Source organism: Podarcis muralis, chromosome 13 (assembly GCF_964188315.1).
Source record: "Podarcis muralis chromosome 13, rPodMur119.hap1.1, whole genome shotgun sequence".
Lineage (NCBI taxonomy): Eukaryota > Metazoa > Chordata > Lepidosauria > Squamata > Lacertidae > Podarcis > Podarcis muralis.
Window position 1 is genome coordinate 16,948,533 of NC_135667.1, and position 16,506 is coordinate 16,965,038.

Here is a 16,506-nt window from a genome sequence, read left to right on the forward strand (position 1 = left end):
AGCCCCATTGAATAACAGTCTGAGAAACAAAGCAAAAAATTAGTCACATTGTGCCGGGTGAAAATTCGTGTCTGACACACACACAATTCTTTGCTGGTGCCCTTCCCCCACCCACCCCACCCACCCAGGTGTCTCTGTGCAGTAGCATACACAGTTGTCCATCGGGCCCTTTAAAAATAGTTGTTGTTGTTGTTGTTGTTGTCGTTTGGTATGGAGTGTATGCTCTCTTGTGTATTCCTCCGTCAGTGAAGTACAGTTCGACTCTCCTCTACCGGCGCCCCTTTCGTGTTCTGTTGCTCCGCTTACCAGTGTGGTCTCAACACTCTTCTCCAGCCTTTCGCTCCGCAGGGCTCGCTCTTATCTGCTTCCCTTCACAGGACACCCAACACACACACAGTTCCTCTTCCAGCGGATTTTAAACTGGCCTGGGTCATCGTTTTCACATCCAGAGGGAGTTTGTAGCCTTCGGTGCTTCCTTTGCCCATTCCACGCTCTCTCTCTCGCACCACCAGCTGATCTCATACATTAGCCTTTCATTCTGCAATTCTGTGTATATAACTTTCCCCATCCAGCAGTTTTTCAACTTGTTTTCAGGGAGGGTGGGGTGTCTTATCACACATCTCTCTCAGTCTCTCTCTCACTCACACATTTCTGCTTTGAGGCTCTTTTCCTGGCCCTGGTGTTTTCTCACTCCCTAGTTCCTGCTCTGTTTCTTTTGTCACGAGTGTGCGATTGCTGACCTCCCCTATCCATTCTGCCTTTCAAAAATGGCCTCGTGCCAGAACTGAGCAAACACATTCAGATTTCCTGGTGTGGCCGGCGAACTTAATGCCAAAGGGCTTGGCCTAAACAGCTTTCTATGCCCTCCTAACTGCCTCCATTGCCTCTTGTGTGTGCTCCAATCTGCCCTGTTGCTGCCCTAAATCCATGCCAACTTGGGATAAAGGCAGGATATAAATAAGCAAATGTCTCAGCTGACTCCCACCCCAACTGGATACTTTCAGTTTCTCTTAATCAGTGTTCAGCCAAGCTTCGCTTCTCCTAAATAGCCACATATGCCAACATGACAGACACCAAAATAGCTTAAAGACTAACCAATGTATTATGGCATAAATGTAGTTTGTGGAAGTTTATGCCATGACATTTGATGGCCTTTAAGGTGCCACAAGGCCCTTAGTCTTTTGCAGCAAAAGCAACAAAACAACTTTATTATTTATGGTGCTTTTTTCTTTTACCACGTTAAGTCGGGTTTGAGAAGAAACACAGGGAATGGGGGCTGGGGTAAACAGGATGCCCTTTGGATAAGGACATCATGAAAACCACACAAAAACCATGCGCATACCTGTGGCGCATCAAATACACTTCAAAATGCCATGTGTAGGCATCCCCGCTTCTCTGGAATTGTAAACACAACAGAGGATTGTCTCACCTCAAAGACTAATTTATTGCTGCATAAGCTTCTGTAGACTAGAGTCTACCTTATCAGAAGAATGGAGTATACATAATTGGGAGACAGGACAGGGTGGACAAAGATGAGCAAGATCGGAGGGAAATGTGCTGAAAAAGTACAGACTGTGACAGCTGTCATTGCCCAAATAAATGCATCATCAAAGCTGTGTTGATGGTAACACTTGCATCCTGGCATTGGTAAGCTATGTGTATTAATTGGCTTACCCAGGTCAGGATCCCGGTGTTATCATCAATACTACTTTGTCAACTAGTTTGCCTACATTTTATGCCATTGTCACAATCTGAACTGTTTGCATTATATTTCGCTCTGACCTCACTCCTCACCCCGCCATTTAGATGAGCCTGCCAACTCAGGTTACCCCTTGATTCATCTGTACATGACAGCTTAAGCCAAAAGACACCATTTTTCTTCTAAGGGGCCACAGACTCCTTCTGTTGTATTTGCTGCAACAGACTGACAAGGCTACTCCGCCGGAAACGGCTAGACATCCTGCCTTTTCCTGATTCCATTTAGACCCATGTTCCGCTTTCCTTTTCCCTGCTGAAGAACCCTATGCAAGCCAACACCTTGTGGCCCTGCTCTAATGCCAGCGACTGGACTTCTAGAGGAAAAAGAGATACCTTGGCCCATGCTCTCTTTTTTTTTCTGAATGGGGTGCCTACTAATACTGTTCTCTATCCTTCCCAGTTTCATTCATTCCAGCAACTTTCTCATGTAAAAATGCAGCAGTACCAGTTCTATTCCTTCATGACCGGTGGGTTTTTGTTCCCCTCTTGGCTCATTTGCCATTCTTCCAACTTCTTGAGCTGCCCTTTTTTCCTTCTTCCTCTTTTGTACTTGCGCCTTCAGCTTGGAGAGTAGTGTCACCTCCCCCCCCAATAAAACCCACCACCACTCTTACCAGTCTGTTCCCTTCTTTGCAAGGCCCTTGGCTCCTTCTTTCTCCTCCGTTGCCTCGTCCGCAATTTCCACTTTCACGCTCCAACTTCCACCGGTCCCGTTTGTTGGAAACATTTTGCTCAGAGCTGTATTCCCTCGACATTGATTTTATTCATTTCTCCAGCCAATACCGTAAATTTCACTGCCGTTCTCTTTCCTGTTGAGTGGCTGGGTGATGGATTCGGTTATACAAGCCAACCTCCATGCCTGTGTGGGTGTGTGTGCCACCAAATCCAGGCAGCTTTGGCCTTCTTGTTAACAAACCTCCTCTGACGCAACAGTTAACTCACTACTACAAACTCCCACCTGCAAAACGCTCAGTGGGCTCTGGTGGGCTCTTCCCTGCTTGTTCCTGCTTGCTGTCTTTGTAAACACGACGGATGAGAGCAGGAGACCTAAGAAGTGTTTCCTCTCTTGCTGCTGCTGGTTCTGTTCATTTGTTCCCAGCAAACATGTAAACATGCTCCCCACCTCCTTCCCAGGGGGGTGGGGAAAAAGAGCTTTTCTCCGGCAGGTTCTTGTAAACATGGAATATCGAAAGAGTTTTATTTGCTGTCGAAATTTGGCAGTGGATGGAAGATGGGCAGATGGGTCATTGGTTGAACAGATGACTGGATGGATGGAAGGAGAGTGAGAGAGAGGGAGAGAGAGGGAGAAAATGGCGGAGAGGAAAGAGGAGATGAGAATACATCCCCGTCTAATTTTTGTTTTCTTTCTCCTGTTTCACCTTATTTTTGGTTAGCTAAAATCCCTAGAAGGATGGGACACATGCAAGCATAAGCAAAGACGTTGTTTCTCTCAGTTTCGCTCTCTCGTGTCCCTCTCTCTTTCTCTCTCTCGTCTCCGTTCTTGTGCTCCTGTTTTTGCATGGTTCAGAGATGGATGGGGACATGGGATGGATGTTCTGTACTCATGCTGGCTCCCAGCTCCAAAGATGAAGGTTTCGGTGCTAGGGATGAAGTGGCAAGTTGAGTGCCGCCTTCACTGGAACACTGAGGGGTTCGGGTGGGGAAGGAGAGGGATTCGGGGGGGGGGGGGACAGGGGCAAGGCAGGTTGGGGTTGGGGTTGGGGGAACGGAATAACAACACAGGGAAGGAGAACAGAAGAAGGAGATTTTTACTACCTGGAAAGAAACATGAAGGGGAAAACATTTTCACACATGCCCCAATTCAACCTCCCCACACCTGGCTTCCACTAGAATCTGGAGCATGTGGGAACAGGTCATTGGGAAAGCAACATGGAGGCTAAGGAGGCAACGTCAGGGGAAGGTCTGATGGATGCACTTATTTTCTCCTTTTTTTGTTTTTGCCTGCTTTAGGTATGCTGGCAGCAGGAAGCAGGGAAGTTAGGATGGGAAAGGGTTCTGAGGAGACACTGGTAGTTATGAAGATGGCCTGCTGTGTAGAATTAGGGCCAAGGTTGTGGCTGAAGGCCAAGGCCAACATAACCTTACGAAAAGCACTGTGTAATGCCAGGGGAGGGGAGGCTGTAGCCATCCAAATGTTTTTGGGATTCCCATTTCCATCAGCCTGGGTCAAAGGTCAGGCTTAGTGGGAGTTGTAACATCTGGAGAAAACATCTGGAGGACCACAGGTTCCCCATATCTGGGATAATGTGTAATATTTTTGGGGGGAAAGAAGCAATAGCTGTGCCCGGGGAGGGGGGGTTGCTCTGAAGGGAGGACATGAAAAGCAGAGCATACAGCAAAAGGGATAAAACTGACCATTTCAAGAAGCTGCCATTTTCCCCAGAGGGTCAGGAAGAAAATGGAGCTGTTGGGGACAACTTTATGAGGAAAAGAAAAGCTCTTTTCTTTTGAGAAGGGAAGGCATGGAACTCGCCTCACTCCTCAGGTAACAGTGATCCTGACTTGCTCTCCTGAACTCTCAAAATACTTTTGTAAGTGTACACAGCAGGATATGAAAGGGGTAGGAGAGGCAGTCCCTTTCTTTGATTTGGTTTCTAACCCCCCCTCAAAAAAAAACAAAAACCCCTTTCACACTCTTCTTGAGTTTTGGCAACAAAATGTTGTGGCGTGGGGTGCTCCCTATATTCAGTGTTCCAGCCAGCCATGCCTCCTCCATCCCACATCCACCCTTGTCTTTCCTTCCCAACAGATGATAATAATAATAATAATAATTTATTATTTATACCACGCCCATCTGGGCGGCTTCCAACAAAATATTAAAATACAATAGTCTGTTAAACATTAAAAGCTTCCCTAAACAGACACTCAGCATTTCATGATTTCTGAGCATGCTTAGCCCTTCCTGGGCGCCTTCAGGCTGGGGGCTTAATTGAGTTTTCTGTTATTCTCCCCCCCCCCAACATCATCTCCTGCAAAATTCTGCAAACTTGCTGATCCCTCCCCCTTTTTCTCTCAATAGCCCCATTTTGGCTACAGAATTAACTTAGCACCTGCATTATATATGTATGTTAATGCTCCACTGATAAGCCTTTCTCTTAAGAAGGGCAACTCTTACAAAGATAGCCAATTTGGAGCAGCTTCCCCTTGCTTTAAGCAGCCCCCTCTATTCCATTGGCTCAGAGAGAGGTCACAATCTGATACAAACATATATTCTTGACTAGAAATTGCACCATCTGTTTATTTATTTCATAAAATTTATACACCCCTTGACTATAAAGTAAAATTGGTTTAAAACAATACTTCTGTGACTAAGCGCTGGGTGCTGTGGCAGATGCTGATTATTTAAACAGCAATATTAAGGATTCTAAGAATAATATATTCTCCTCTGGCCTGATGGTGTTCCACAGGTCACAGGTCCCCCTCAAAAGCACTCAGGCAATCAGGATCCAGCCGAAATAGGCTGTTAGGTGGCATGTGTGCAAATGAGCCACCATTCGCGTTTCCATCCCTAGGCTCACTACGTCCCATAATGCTTTGCCAAGCCCTTCTCTGGCCAAACTGATCACAAATGTTACTTTTTTCAAAAACCCAAAAATCCCTGGAATCCTATTCTGCTGGTTTCTTTGTAATGCAGCAGAAGACTGGGCAAGGGGGTTAGAGCTTAAAGGACAAAATGTTTGGACAAGAGCCCTCTCCACCCCCTGGTTCTTGGGATACTCACCTCCGAAGTTGATGGCGCAAGATGCCACGATGATGAGCACCCCCCCGACCAACGCGACAATGCTCAGCAGCTTTGCTACCCGTCCCAGGCGCCGTGCGCCGTCAATGTCTCCTTGCTGGAAGCTGTTCCGGGACTGGCAAGGAATTAAAAAGGAAACAAAAAAGGAGCAAGGGTTTGGTGATTGTCCTGACACACAGCCTTTTGGTTAAAGGAAGAACAGGGAGAATTGAAAGAGAAAACTCTACACTTGCCTACATTGTCAGAGGAAAATGGGCCCACACTCAGGGGGCCCTCAGCGTGGTGCCACCAACACCCACCCACACCCAAGGCAGTGTGTGCTTCTGTTTCAGCTGCTATGGCAGCAGCAGCAGCAGCAGCCCCTGCCTTCTGCTGTAGATTTCATAGATCTATAGGCTGGGACCACCGTATTCATCAAGAAAGCAGGCAGTCACCACAGACGATACCACCAAAACAGCCATCCAGGGGGTCAGCGGGGAGGCGAATGGCAGCAGAGCTGGGTCAGGCTGGTGAGGGGCCCTTCTGAACCCGTGGGGCCCTCGCCCACTGCCTCACCTGGCTGGCTGCTGGGGAAAAGCCTGGGTTGTGGGGTGAGAGTCTTGCTGGGCTGTCCCAGGCTGGGTCCTCAGCACCTTCAACGAAAGGCATCTCTGGCAGCAGGTGAGGGGAGGACCTTTGCTAAAGAGCCTGTCAATCCGCTGTCAGTTCAAGGGGACAGCAGCCAGGGGGCCTGACCTGTCACCAGGCGGCTGCATCAGTGCATGTAGTTTGGGAGAGGACCTATTGCTATGGCAAGAAGCCAAGAAGTTGAGATCCTTCTTGGCTGCCGCTTGGATAGAAGCAATCTCTGAGCTTCCTAACAGAAGAACGAGACACAAGAAAACAGAATTTAAGCCTGTGATCCTATGCCCACCTGGAAGTAATCCTCATGTAGCTCAACGGAACTTACTTCTGAGTAGACACGGAAAGGATTGCACAGCTCGTAGGGTGGTAGTGTGTGCTCAAAATGGATTTGGGTGGATTGTGAATGGTCAGCTGGCATGAGCTGCCAAACGTATTTTATTACATTTAGTGGGTTTTACCAAATAGAAGGAAACTTTCTAGTAGGTTGGACGACTCTTGGAGAGGTGTCCCAGACCACCTCCTCATGTGGGTAGATTTACCTGTGAGGAGGTGCTGCCGTCTGAGATTTTAAGCAGCAGACTGAGCCACTTCCAAGTTAGTGGCCTTGCTCCTTGGCTGAGGAGGCGATTGACCCACAGCCTCAAGGGGCAAACGAAAGAGAACAGTGACAAGGAAGCGCTACTGTGGGGACAGCCTTGGTGCTGGTGAGTGTATCAAAGCAGCAGGTGGCTCTCCTAGTGTTCCAGGACACACAAACCAAACACACACACACACACACACACACACACACACACACAGAGGCGCCACTCCCTTTTTTGCACTTACCATGACAGAATACACAAAGGCAACGATGTTGATAGGCCAGATTGGGCAGAAACAGGAGAGGGCAGCAATGAATATGTAGTCTCTGGGTTTCTCCCCAGCTTCACCGGCTGCCGATCCTGTCGCAGAGGCCTGCCGGCTCAGGCTGGCCCGGGGAGACCCCGCGGATCCCGCTAAGTGCACCTGAGACCCGGACAAACTGCCCCTCGCGACAGCCCTTGGGCCGCCATTGATGCTGTTCTGAGGCTTCAGGTCATTCAGCGACGCCGACTTGGAGCGGGCTGGGGGGCTAGTGGGTGGGGCCGGGGTGGTCCCTATCTCCTCAGCTGAGCCAGCCCTAATCCCTGGGGGGTCCCCATTCTCCTGCGGCTCCCCCACCGTCTCCTCCTCAATGGTCACCGTCACCATCACAGGCGATGCGGGGGTCTCTGGGCCTTTGGGGCTCTTAGGTGGGGACTGCGGCTTGGGCTGCTCCTCAGGCTTCCCCTCCTCCTCCTCCTCCTCCTGGGCATGATCCTCAGGCTTCCCCGGCTCCTGCTTCTCCTCCTCCTTCCCTTGCTGCTCCTGTTCTGGGGGAGCCTCGTTCTTCTCAGCGTCGTCCGACATGGCAGGCAGCTACCTGGATTAGAGGAGAATTAGAGGAGGGGGAATGTTCAGGGTGGAGAACCAGCCGTCTTTCCCCTCCCTGCCTGGTACTGGGTCTGATCTGCAGAACCAAAGTCCAGGGCCAATGGACCAGCGCTGCTCAACTTGCAGCCAAGTTCCCAGAGTCCTCCAGCCCCCTAGCAGCCTTCAGTGTCCCTTTGAGCTGCCTAAAGCAGGGATGGGTGACTTGACGGCCTTCAGAGGTGGTTGTGTTCCATTTCTCATCATCCCTGGCTGTGCTGGAGATACCCCCTCCCAGTGCTTTTTTTCTTAAAAAAAAATGTTTAGGGGTACTCTCATTTTCCTACTCGTATTGAAATACTGCCCCTCAATGAGGCCAAACTTAGATTCACAAAATGTTTAGGGGTATGCGTACCCCTGCGTACCCCCGGGGGCAAAAGCACTGCCCTCTCCCCTGGTCTGAAGTGATGTGTGGATCAGGTTGATGTGCAAAAAGGTTGACCAACTGATCAACGGTTGCAAAAATTGTGACAGCTGCATATGGGGGAGGGAGGAAATGACATCGCCTCTCTTCTACGTGATTGGTTTTTTATAGGATTTGGGACGTCGCTGCGAAAATTGCTACTTCTTATTAGACACGTGCTCAAGAGAAATAAAGTATATGATGCTTGGTTTGTAAAGAAAGGTGAATGGCTTTTAGCATTATAGGGAAATTCAGCTGGGATGCAAGCTGGGATGCAAGGTTTTCGTTTATTTTAATTGCTCCTATATATGGAATAACATAACAGGTGCTATTCATAGAGCAATAATTCATAGCTACTGTACATGCCTTTCTAACGACACAATTATTTCATAATATATCATATAATACAAACTAAAATATGATCAGAATTCCTCTGAATTCCGTGCTTTCCCGTTCACCTAAGTAGCTTCAGGCAGGTCTTCCAACACCAAAGATTGGGGGTTAGTATTTACTTCCTTCTCTTTCAGCAATCTTGAGCCCAGCATTTCATTTTTATTTTTACTGTGTAATGGGTGGCACCCATCCAGGTGAGGACACTCACTCAACAAGGCCAACCCAAGACACTCTGCTGCCTGAGGCAAAATAAAACATTGCATCCCCTCTGGATCTCACTTCAGCACTGACAATGGGACTCACATCTGAGTCAGCAGGCTAGTTTAGCAGGGCGCTGTGTGACATACATCACTCTACCTTCAGCAGAGAGAGGTGGCTGGGAGGTTCAGAAAGAACAGCATAGCTGTCAACCTTCCCTTTTTTGCGGGAAATTCCCTTATTCTAGTGCTGTTTCCCACTGCTTCCCACTGCTATCTCGGATTGTTAGATATCCCGTAGACTGTCCCCGGGACATGTGAGGCTACTGATCCCTTATTTTCGAGGCTGCTGCTGATCCCTTATTTTCAAATCTGAAAGTTGACAGCTATGAAGAACAGTCAAGGACTGATACAACTGCCCACCCCCCTGTGACACCTGAGGCAGTTTCCTCACTCTGCCTCATGATCCAGCTGGCCCCACCACCCAAATGCACACCATCACTATCATCACCATCTTGCCAATCAACACAACCCAATATTGCCATTCCACTGAATGGCACATGTGCTGTTAGAAATTAGCCAGGCGCCAGGTGCGTTTTGCTACTGGTGTGGTTCCAATAGCAACTATGTGGAGATTTCTAGGTGCCAGGTTGATGGCCACAGTTGAAAAACCTCTGCCTTAGTCCATTGTTTATTCCGGTTCCATTTCCACTGTGTGTGTTTCTCCTCCTTGTCAAGTAACGTAGATGAGATCATAGAATCAAAAACTGTAGCATTGGAAAGGACCCCGAGAATCCTCCAGTCCAACCCCCTGGAAAATAGACATTCCATTGTGGTGGCTGTAACCTAGATTTAAGGTGCCATTTGACACCTTGTTTATATATCTGAGTTTCTAGCGCTGGGCACGTGTCAATCTAAGTGATGCACACAGCCCTTCTGCTACTGAGAGAGCAACCTGGCTCCAATATATCTAAAGAGCCCCTGCGGATCCTTTACTCTACAAGATCTACAAGAAGGACTAAGAAACTACATATTAGTTTATGAAAAGCATTTGCATTCCGCCTTTCATTTCATGGAGAAGCTTGTGTGGGAGACGTGTGTTTTTAGTTGCCAGTGAGACCACCTAACAGTTGGCACATCTCCAGAGGTAACTCATTTCACACAAGTTGGGCGTCTGCATGGAGGGGGTCTTCCCCGCAGTGCCATTTAGCGGACCTAGGGAACCTGTGGCACACTTAACAGGACCTCCTCCACAGATTGCGTTCATATTAAATTTCGCCCAGTTTCTTCTTTGGCAGAAATTCAGATTCAGCTTTTACGTTGCCCTTGGAAATGGACTTGGAGGAATTCTTAATGAAGAGCCTGCCAACAAACCCGTAAGGCGAGTAATGTTAAGCATAAACTCAAGGTGCCATTTCAGATTTCAGTAGCGGGTGGATGAGGGTAAGAGATTTAAGTGGTTGGGAGATAAGCCCTAGCAGATGATTTGTGGATACCTTCCTAGTTAAATTGCAAAAAGCAAAACAAAACAACAACAACATGCACACATACTTTAAGACATACCATTGCATAAAGGAAAACTGTTACGTGTGTGTGTGTGTGTGTGTGTGTGTGTGTGTGTAATCTGTGTTGTGATTCTTTTCTTCTTTTATACTTCACAGTAACTACGACAGTTTTTATTCACAGAGGATAAAGACCTGCCTCACCCCTTTTTGAATGCAAAGAGATCTCTGGCAAGCGCACCTTGTATGCATCTCTATTCCATTGCTAACAATAGGCTACATAGCGTACAGAACCAGAGAATGGGCTGGAGAGCAGCTAAGTGCTCCATCACATGGGGCCGTCCCTGCCTTCCCTGAATGGCGTTCCTAACGCCAACACTCCAGATTCAATATCTATGCTTTTCTCTTTCCAGAAACAAAACTGGGGAAAGCAGTCTTTGAAAGGAGGCAGAAATGGAACTCTAACAAGAAATAAATGCTCCCGTTTTAAATCAATAAAGTAGCTGCAAACACTAGCCCACTTGAAAACACACACCAAAACAACTATTATCAAGGACAAGCACAAAACTAAAGGCATCCTCTTGCCCAAGGCACAGCTCTTAGGAATTGTGAGAAGGGCTAAGTACAAACGGAAGTATGGTGGGGGCGCTTTGGCCCTCTGAAAATAGCAGGCATTAAACTGGCGGCTCTGGTCAGTGGACCACTTCACACATATAACGGACTCCCTGACAGGGCCCTATAGCCAAAGGCAGCTCCTTTGCAAATGCACCTCTATGGTGCATATTTGCAAGCAGGTGTTTATTGCATTCCCTTCTAAAAATGCCCTGCGTAAACTGGCTTTCTGGACTGCCTGCACCACAGCTATCAGTGCAAACAAGTGGACCCGCCATTCATCTTTGGCTGATATGCCACCTATACCTGGAAGCTGCCTTAGACCAGATCAGACCATCGGGTATTTTTTCGACTGACTGGGGGCAGCTCTCCAGTGTTCCAGGAAGGGGCCTTTTCCCAGTCCTTACCTGGAGCTGCTGGGGATTGAACCTAAGACCCTCTGCATGCAAAGCAGATGCTCTTCCAGCTGAGCTACGGTGGTTCACCTACCACTGGGAGATGAAGGCACTGTTTTGCATGCTTTGGTGGCTTCCAGATTAGAGCCCTCTGAAGCCCTCCACATGTGCTTGAAGATAGCTTGGAAACTTCAGCTAGCGGAAAATGCAGCAGCAGCAGCCCACCTGCAGACAGATGTATGCGACTGTTCTTAAATCTCACCTGTTTTGAGACATCGGCCCTTAAAATCCTAGAGGTTTAGAGTCCTCGTGAACTCTTAAGATCTTCTGATGAAGACCTGTTGCTGATGCTCTACGGAGAGGTTGGATTCACTCCCAAATAGGGGCAGCGTCTTCTCAGTCGCAGCTCTGATGTTCTGGGAACTCTTTATGAGGCAGGTGAATAGTTTCTTCCCTGCCGTCTTCCGAAAACTGAGCTAAAATGTTTATTTTGAAGAAAGCCTTTGGTTTGTTATGCTTTGTTTGTTTGCTGGCCTAAGCTCCTGCTAAAACTGTTGTGGCTTTTATCATTATTGATGTTTGTTGGCGTACAGTTTTTGTGATTAAAACCGTAAGCCGCTGTGCAGATGTTGTTGTTTTTTTAAAGAGACACACATGTGATAACATAAACAAACAAACAAACAATTGTACTTCCTAGTGGGCATTCTGTGATCTGTTGGGGCACTTCCCTGGCACATGTTGCAGTGCCTCTATAGTTGTGTAACACCAAAGCAGACTGTCATCATATATCAGGCTGTTAAGTGCAAAGCATTATCAGAAGACACAAGGTCCCAAATGAATGTGCAAAAGCAGAGCTGTATGCATGATTATTTACATTTCTATCCTGTTTTTCTTCCACCATAGAATTCAATATGATGTACATCTCCCATTCAGGCAGTGACCAGACCCAGATGTGCTTAGTTTCATTGAGTGGTGGCCTTCATACTGCACCCTAGAGCTCACAAAGTCAGATGAAACCAAGTCAAAGGACACACACAACTCCAAAACATCCAGTGTAACAAATACCTTGCATCGGCTTATCAGGAATTGGAAATGATCAGGACAGTTCACATCTGATCCAAGGAGAGAGACCGTAGAACTGGTATGCAGAACCAAGAGCATCTTTCGCCACAGTGAGATGAGCAAAACAGAAGCAGACTCTCACTACATACAGGGAATGTGTATGCAGAATTGAGCTGCGGGTTGGTATTGGAAGGGAGCAGTAGGGGCTGGAACCATATTGAATTATCTTAAATTTATTGATTCTGCAGAGGAGAAATTAAATCTTGGCAGGCATAATTATTCCATCAGACTCCTTCCTAGGTCATGCTAGCCTCTGCTTAGGTGAGTTATCACTAATCTCACCTTAAATCCCTTTCCACCAGAGTCTTCACAAGGAAATTTCAGGGTGGGAACTGACCAACCTTGGTCCCCCTCTTCTTTTCCCCTTCCTTCAATTCAGTTCTTTGACAGAGGATAGACCATGTGAGTGATGCTGTGGGTTGATAATCTTCAACAAAAGATGTTACAACTTCTGCACTTTCAGGTCTGACCTACCTCTCAAAGATCTGGGGCGCTTGGCCTGGACACAGTATACTGCAATGTTAAAATGTGCAAAGGCAATGCAATTTTAGAAGGTATGATCAGTTGCAGGGAGAGGGAGAGGGCATGGATCATCGGAAGAAAATAGAAGCTAGAGGGAGCTGGTATAGATCTTGTAGAGAGGAAAAAGGAAACCTTAACTATGTGAAGGGCACCAAATCACATGGGAGGGAGAAGAGGGGAGGGGGTAGGATGGATGGGGAAGCCCCATGGGCCATCTCTGACCTACAGGCCAGAGGCAGCTCCCCCACAGCTGACAGACTGTACTAATTGCCTTGTGGATACCACTGGGACTGATCCTGATTCAAATGGAACTTACTCTCACAGGTAAATGCGCATACGATTTGCAGGCAGACTTTGGCTTGATTATGCTCAGACTTCAGACCACAATCCATTGGGAGGGTTTCCTGCACAAGCACCACTGAAATTAATGGGAAATATGAAATATATTCTTTGGAGGGAAGCAACAACCGGGGGGGAATTTAGAGTTCTTCTCTAGAGGCATAAATGGGTTAGGAAACCATAAGTCAAGGATGCCGGAGGCTGTATTCATGCATTCCTTCCTACAATCTGGCCAAGTGGTTCTCCAAAGCTGTTTTAGTCCTGCTGTTTGTAAGAGGGAAGAGTGGCAGGGATGTGTGGTTTTTTCCCCCTCTTAAGAAAGTGCTACAACAATTGACATGATATACTGGTTCTCATTACCATGTTCCTGCTTCCTGACTGACACACTCTTTGAACGAGACACAGACAGACAACATGATTAAAACACTGGCTGGCACAAGGATGCCATAACAGATTCTCTGACTGACACAGCCATCTGATTATTATGGAGCCCGGAGGCATGGAACACCTCCACAAGACCAAGGCAGTTGTGCTTGACATCTTGCTCCTTGCTGATCCACATAGTGCAATGGGCACCCACACAATTTCTCTAGTACCCATTCAGCAGGCACACCGAGAAGGCTGACATGTGGCACGGCCACCACTTTGTGCAATTCAGACGCACAGAGACCTGATTTGTTCCCGAGGCAGATTATTATTTTATGACAAACCCCAATGCAATGGACACTGATCCTTAAAACCGTTACCTTATTTCCACGCACTTGCATGTGCCCTGCACACATTTTGATTGCCTGCTGTGCAGCAGATGTAACCACAGCAGTAAATCCTGGGCCATCACATAGAGGTCTTTGCCTGACACCTCCGATTAGCCTGACCAGCCGATTTCTGTGCTTGACAACCTCAACAATTCCTTCCCAGTTACTGGCTCTGGCAACCAGCTGCTGCCTTCCTCAAACGGGAGGATCTGCCATGGGGAAGTTGATTCCCCCATCTGTTGAAGCCATACGCCATTGAAATCATCCTGACAGGCCCCGTGGTCAAGTCACCAATGGTCTCACCCACTCTCTCCTTCACCCACCCACAGCCTTGCCATTACACCACATCCTTGGTCCACGGCTAAGCATTTTCTCTTATAAGAAGAGGACACACACACACACACAGCATAGTGCTGATGCAGACTCTCCTTTGACTTAGGGTAGTTCTGTGTGCTTTGTCCCTCGTCAGTCCACCCTCCGCAAGAAGTCACACGTTATGCTTGCTGCAAAGACCTATTAGGTGGCTTAAGGAGAGCCGTTGGTCTTCCGACAGCTTCTTCTGCCAAACAGAATGGGAATTGTTGTACATTAAAGCATGCAAGCATCATAAAATCATCTAAGTCTCATTTATACTGCAGGTAACTGGGGAGTGAACTTGGAAACCAGTTTGGGGGCCACACATCAGAGAGATAGTGCTTGACCCTACCTTGGAAGGAATTCCCTTTCTCAGATAAATCACCTGTTTTGGGACAGAGGATCTCACGTGTGAATGTGTTCTGTGCTTTACATAGGCAACATCCCTCCCTCCCTTCTCTTTCTCTAAGACCACACCCAACTGGGCAAACCCACCTTGGCGCCCCCCCACACACCAGAGCCGCCCCTCTCTTTGGGCTGCTTCCAAACACCCAAGCCCCACACAGTCCTTCCTTCTCCCTCTTGTACCAGAGGCAATTTCTCCTTCACAGCATCCATCCACAATCGCCTTCCCACCACCCAAACCGCCTCCCTTGGGGACTCCCGCTTCTATCCTTCATCTTACCCCTGGTGGGAGCTCACCTCCACAAATCCTTCCCTCCTCACCTGTTTTGCCTCACTGTTTACGCCCCTCTCTCCCCCTCCCTCCAGTGACTTCACTCCCCGCACCCGACTTCCCTAGACCACACGACCAACGCCTTCTGCTACCAAGGACAGCTCCTTGCAACCCTTTTCTAACTCCGAGACGTGCCTCTATCTGCTCCTCCTCCTCCCATCCACCCCGGTCCCCAGCTTCAAAGGGGAAAAGCAACCCCCCTTCTCCAACCTGCCAGACATTCACTGCCCCCTTGCTCACTAAAACCCCTTTCAGAGGACTTATGGGGAAATCCTGCCCGGGTCTACACAGCAGCTGGTCCCATTGAGTTCCTTAGGACTTACTTCCAGAAAAGAGAGTATCGGGTTGTAGCTTTAGCTAAGGCTTGCCACAGCCCACCCCTCTGCCCCCTACGTCTCCTCCTAAACACCCACTGCCCTCCCCCCTCCATTTATTTCCAACTTCCCTCTCACGCCCTCCTTCCTTCACACCCATTTCTGAGCAAGGCTGAGCCAGAGATTCTCCACACTCAGCCTCCCTCTCCCACCTCCTTTAGCCAGCTCGTCCAACTCTTCGACCCAAGGAACACACACACACAGGCGTACACATGGGATCGAGACCCTCCAACATCTCCCCCAACTCCAAAACCAGCTGCTTTCTTCCTCCTCCCTCCCGCTACCGCCTTCCTTTTCCGCGCTGCACCTTTCCCTTTTCCCCATTTCTGTGCCCATAGATGACACCAGCAGCCGGCGAGGGGATTCGGTTGCCCTACATATCCACCCCCACCCACTACTCCCTGCTGCCCCGCCCTCACTTCGCATCCCTACATCCCCACCGCCAGATGCCTCCGTGAATCTTCCAGCCCCCCATCTCCATCGTCACCCCTTGGAGAGTGCCCCCCGCTCCCCTTTTCCCGTTCACACCCATCTCCGCCTGCTCCCTTCAGTCCCCCCCCCGTCTCCCCCGCCCGCTTGCCGCAGCACCGTTATCCTTTTAGACAAATAGATAAAGAGGGTTTGGGGGGGATAAGGATGGACCAAGGCAGGGTCTCTCTTCTCCTACCTGGGCTCCCGGCTGTGTCCAGTTGGCAGAAGGGGGTGGGGTGGGCGAATGGCTGGCAGGATTAGTGCCCCCCCTTACGCACACATCACACCCCTCCCTTTCTGCTGTATCCCTCCTTCTCTCCCCTCCCCTTCTCTCCCTGGCTTCAGAGGGAGGAATAGATGGGGAAATGCAGCCTCCGCCCCCCTTCCTTCCTTCCCTCCCCCCCCCCACAAACCCACCCCTCTTACTTGCTCACTCGGCAGCTTTGTCTGCAAAGACGCCCCTTCCCCTCCCTTTGCACGAGTGTGTGCATCAAATGGTCTAATCGACCCTGCTTCTTCAAGGCAAGCTGGTTGAGGTTGGGGGGAGGGAGTTGTGGTTTGGGTTTTATGAAGAATCAGCTGATCGGGCGGGGGCAAGACATTAGCAGAAATGGTGTTGGTACTGGAAGCGTCCCACATATTCTGTATCTCCTCTCCACCTCAACCCCCCTGGAATAGACCAAAACTTCACGTCAGCAAGC

The 16,506-nt window shown here is 48.7% G+C and overlaps 1 protein-coding gene across 3 annotated transcripts; it reads right to left on the minus strand.

The window, feature by feature from the left end:
• Positions 1-179: 179 nt before the first annotated feature.
• On the minus strand, positions 180-16,408 carry PRRT2 (proline rich transmembrane protein 2). Of its 3 annotated transcripts, none has more exons than XM_028702467.2 (4): positions 16,240-16,408; positions 6,968-7,583; positions 5,501-5,633; positions 180-3,402 (listed from the first exon to the last, which is right to left on the minus strand). In XM_028702467.2, exons 2-4 carry the CDS (start codon positions 7,568-7,570, stop codon positions 3,392-3,394), a joined length of 747 nt encoding a protein of 248 aa, XP_028558300.2. In that variant the 5' UTR covers positions 7,571-7,583; positions 16,240-16,408; the 3' UTR covers positions 180-3,391. The 3 variants fall into 3 exon arrangements, with proteins under 3 accessions (XP_028558300.2, XP_028558298.2, XP_028558299.2); XM_028702465.2 differs by having other exon boundaries at positions 16,232-16,404; XM_028702466.2 differs by lacking the exon at positions 16,240-16,408 and adding an exon at positions 16,002-16,156.
• Positions 16,409-16,506: the final 98 nt, after the last annotated feature.

What these genes read in the sequence shown, in the direction of transcription:
- PRRT2 (XM_028702467.2), bottom strand. Translation starts at nt 7,570, where the DNA reads ATGTCGGACGACGCTGAGAAGAACGAGGCTCCCCCAGAACAGGAGCAG. An exon ending in CCTTTGTGTATTCTGTCATG is followed by an intron (nt 5,634 to 6,967) that starts GTAAGTGCAAAA and finishes ATTCCTTGCCAG; the next exon opens with TCCCGGAACAGCTTCCAGCA.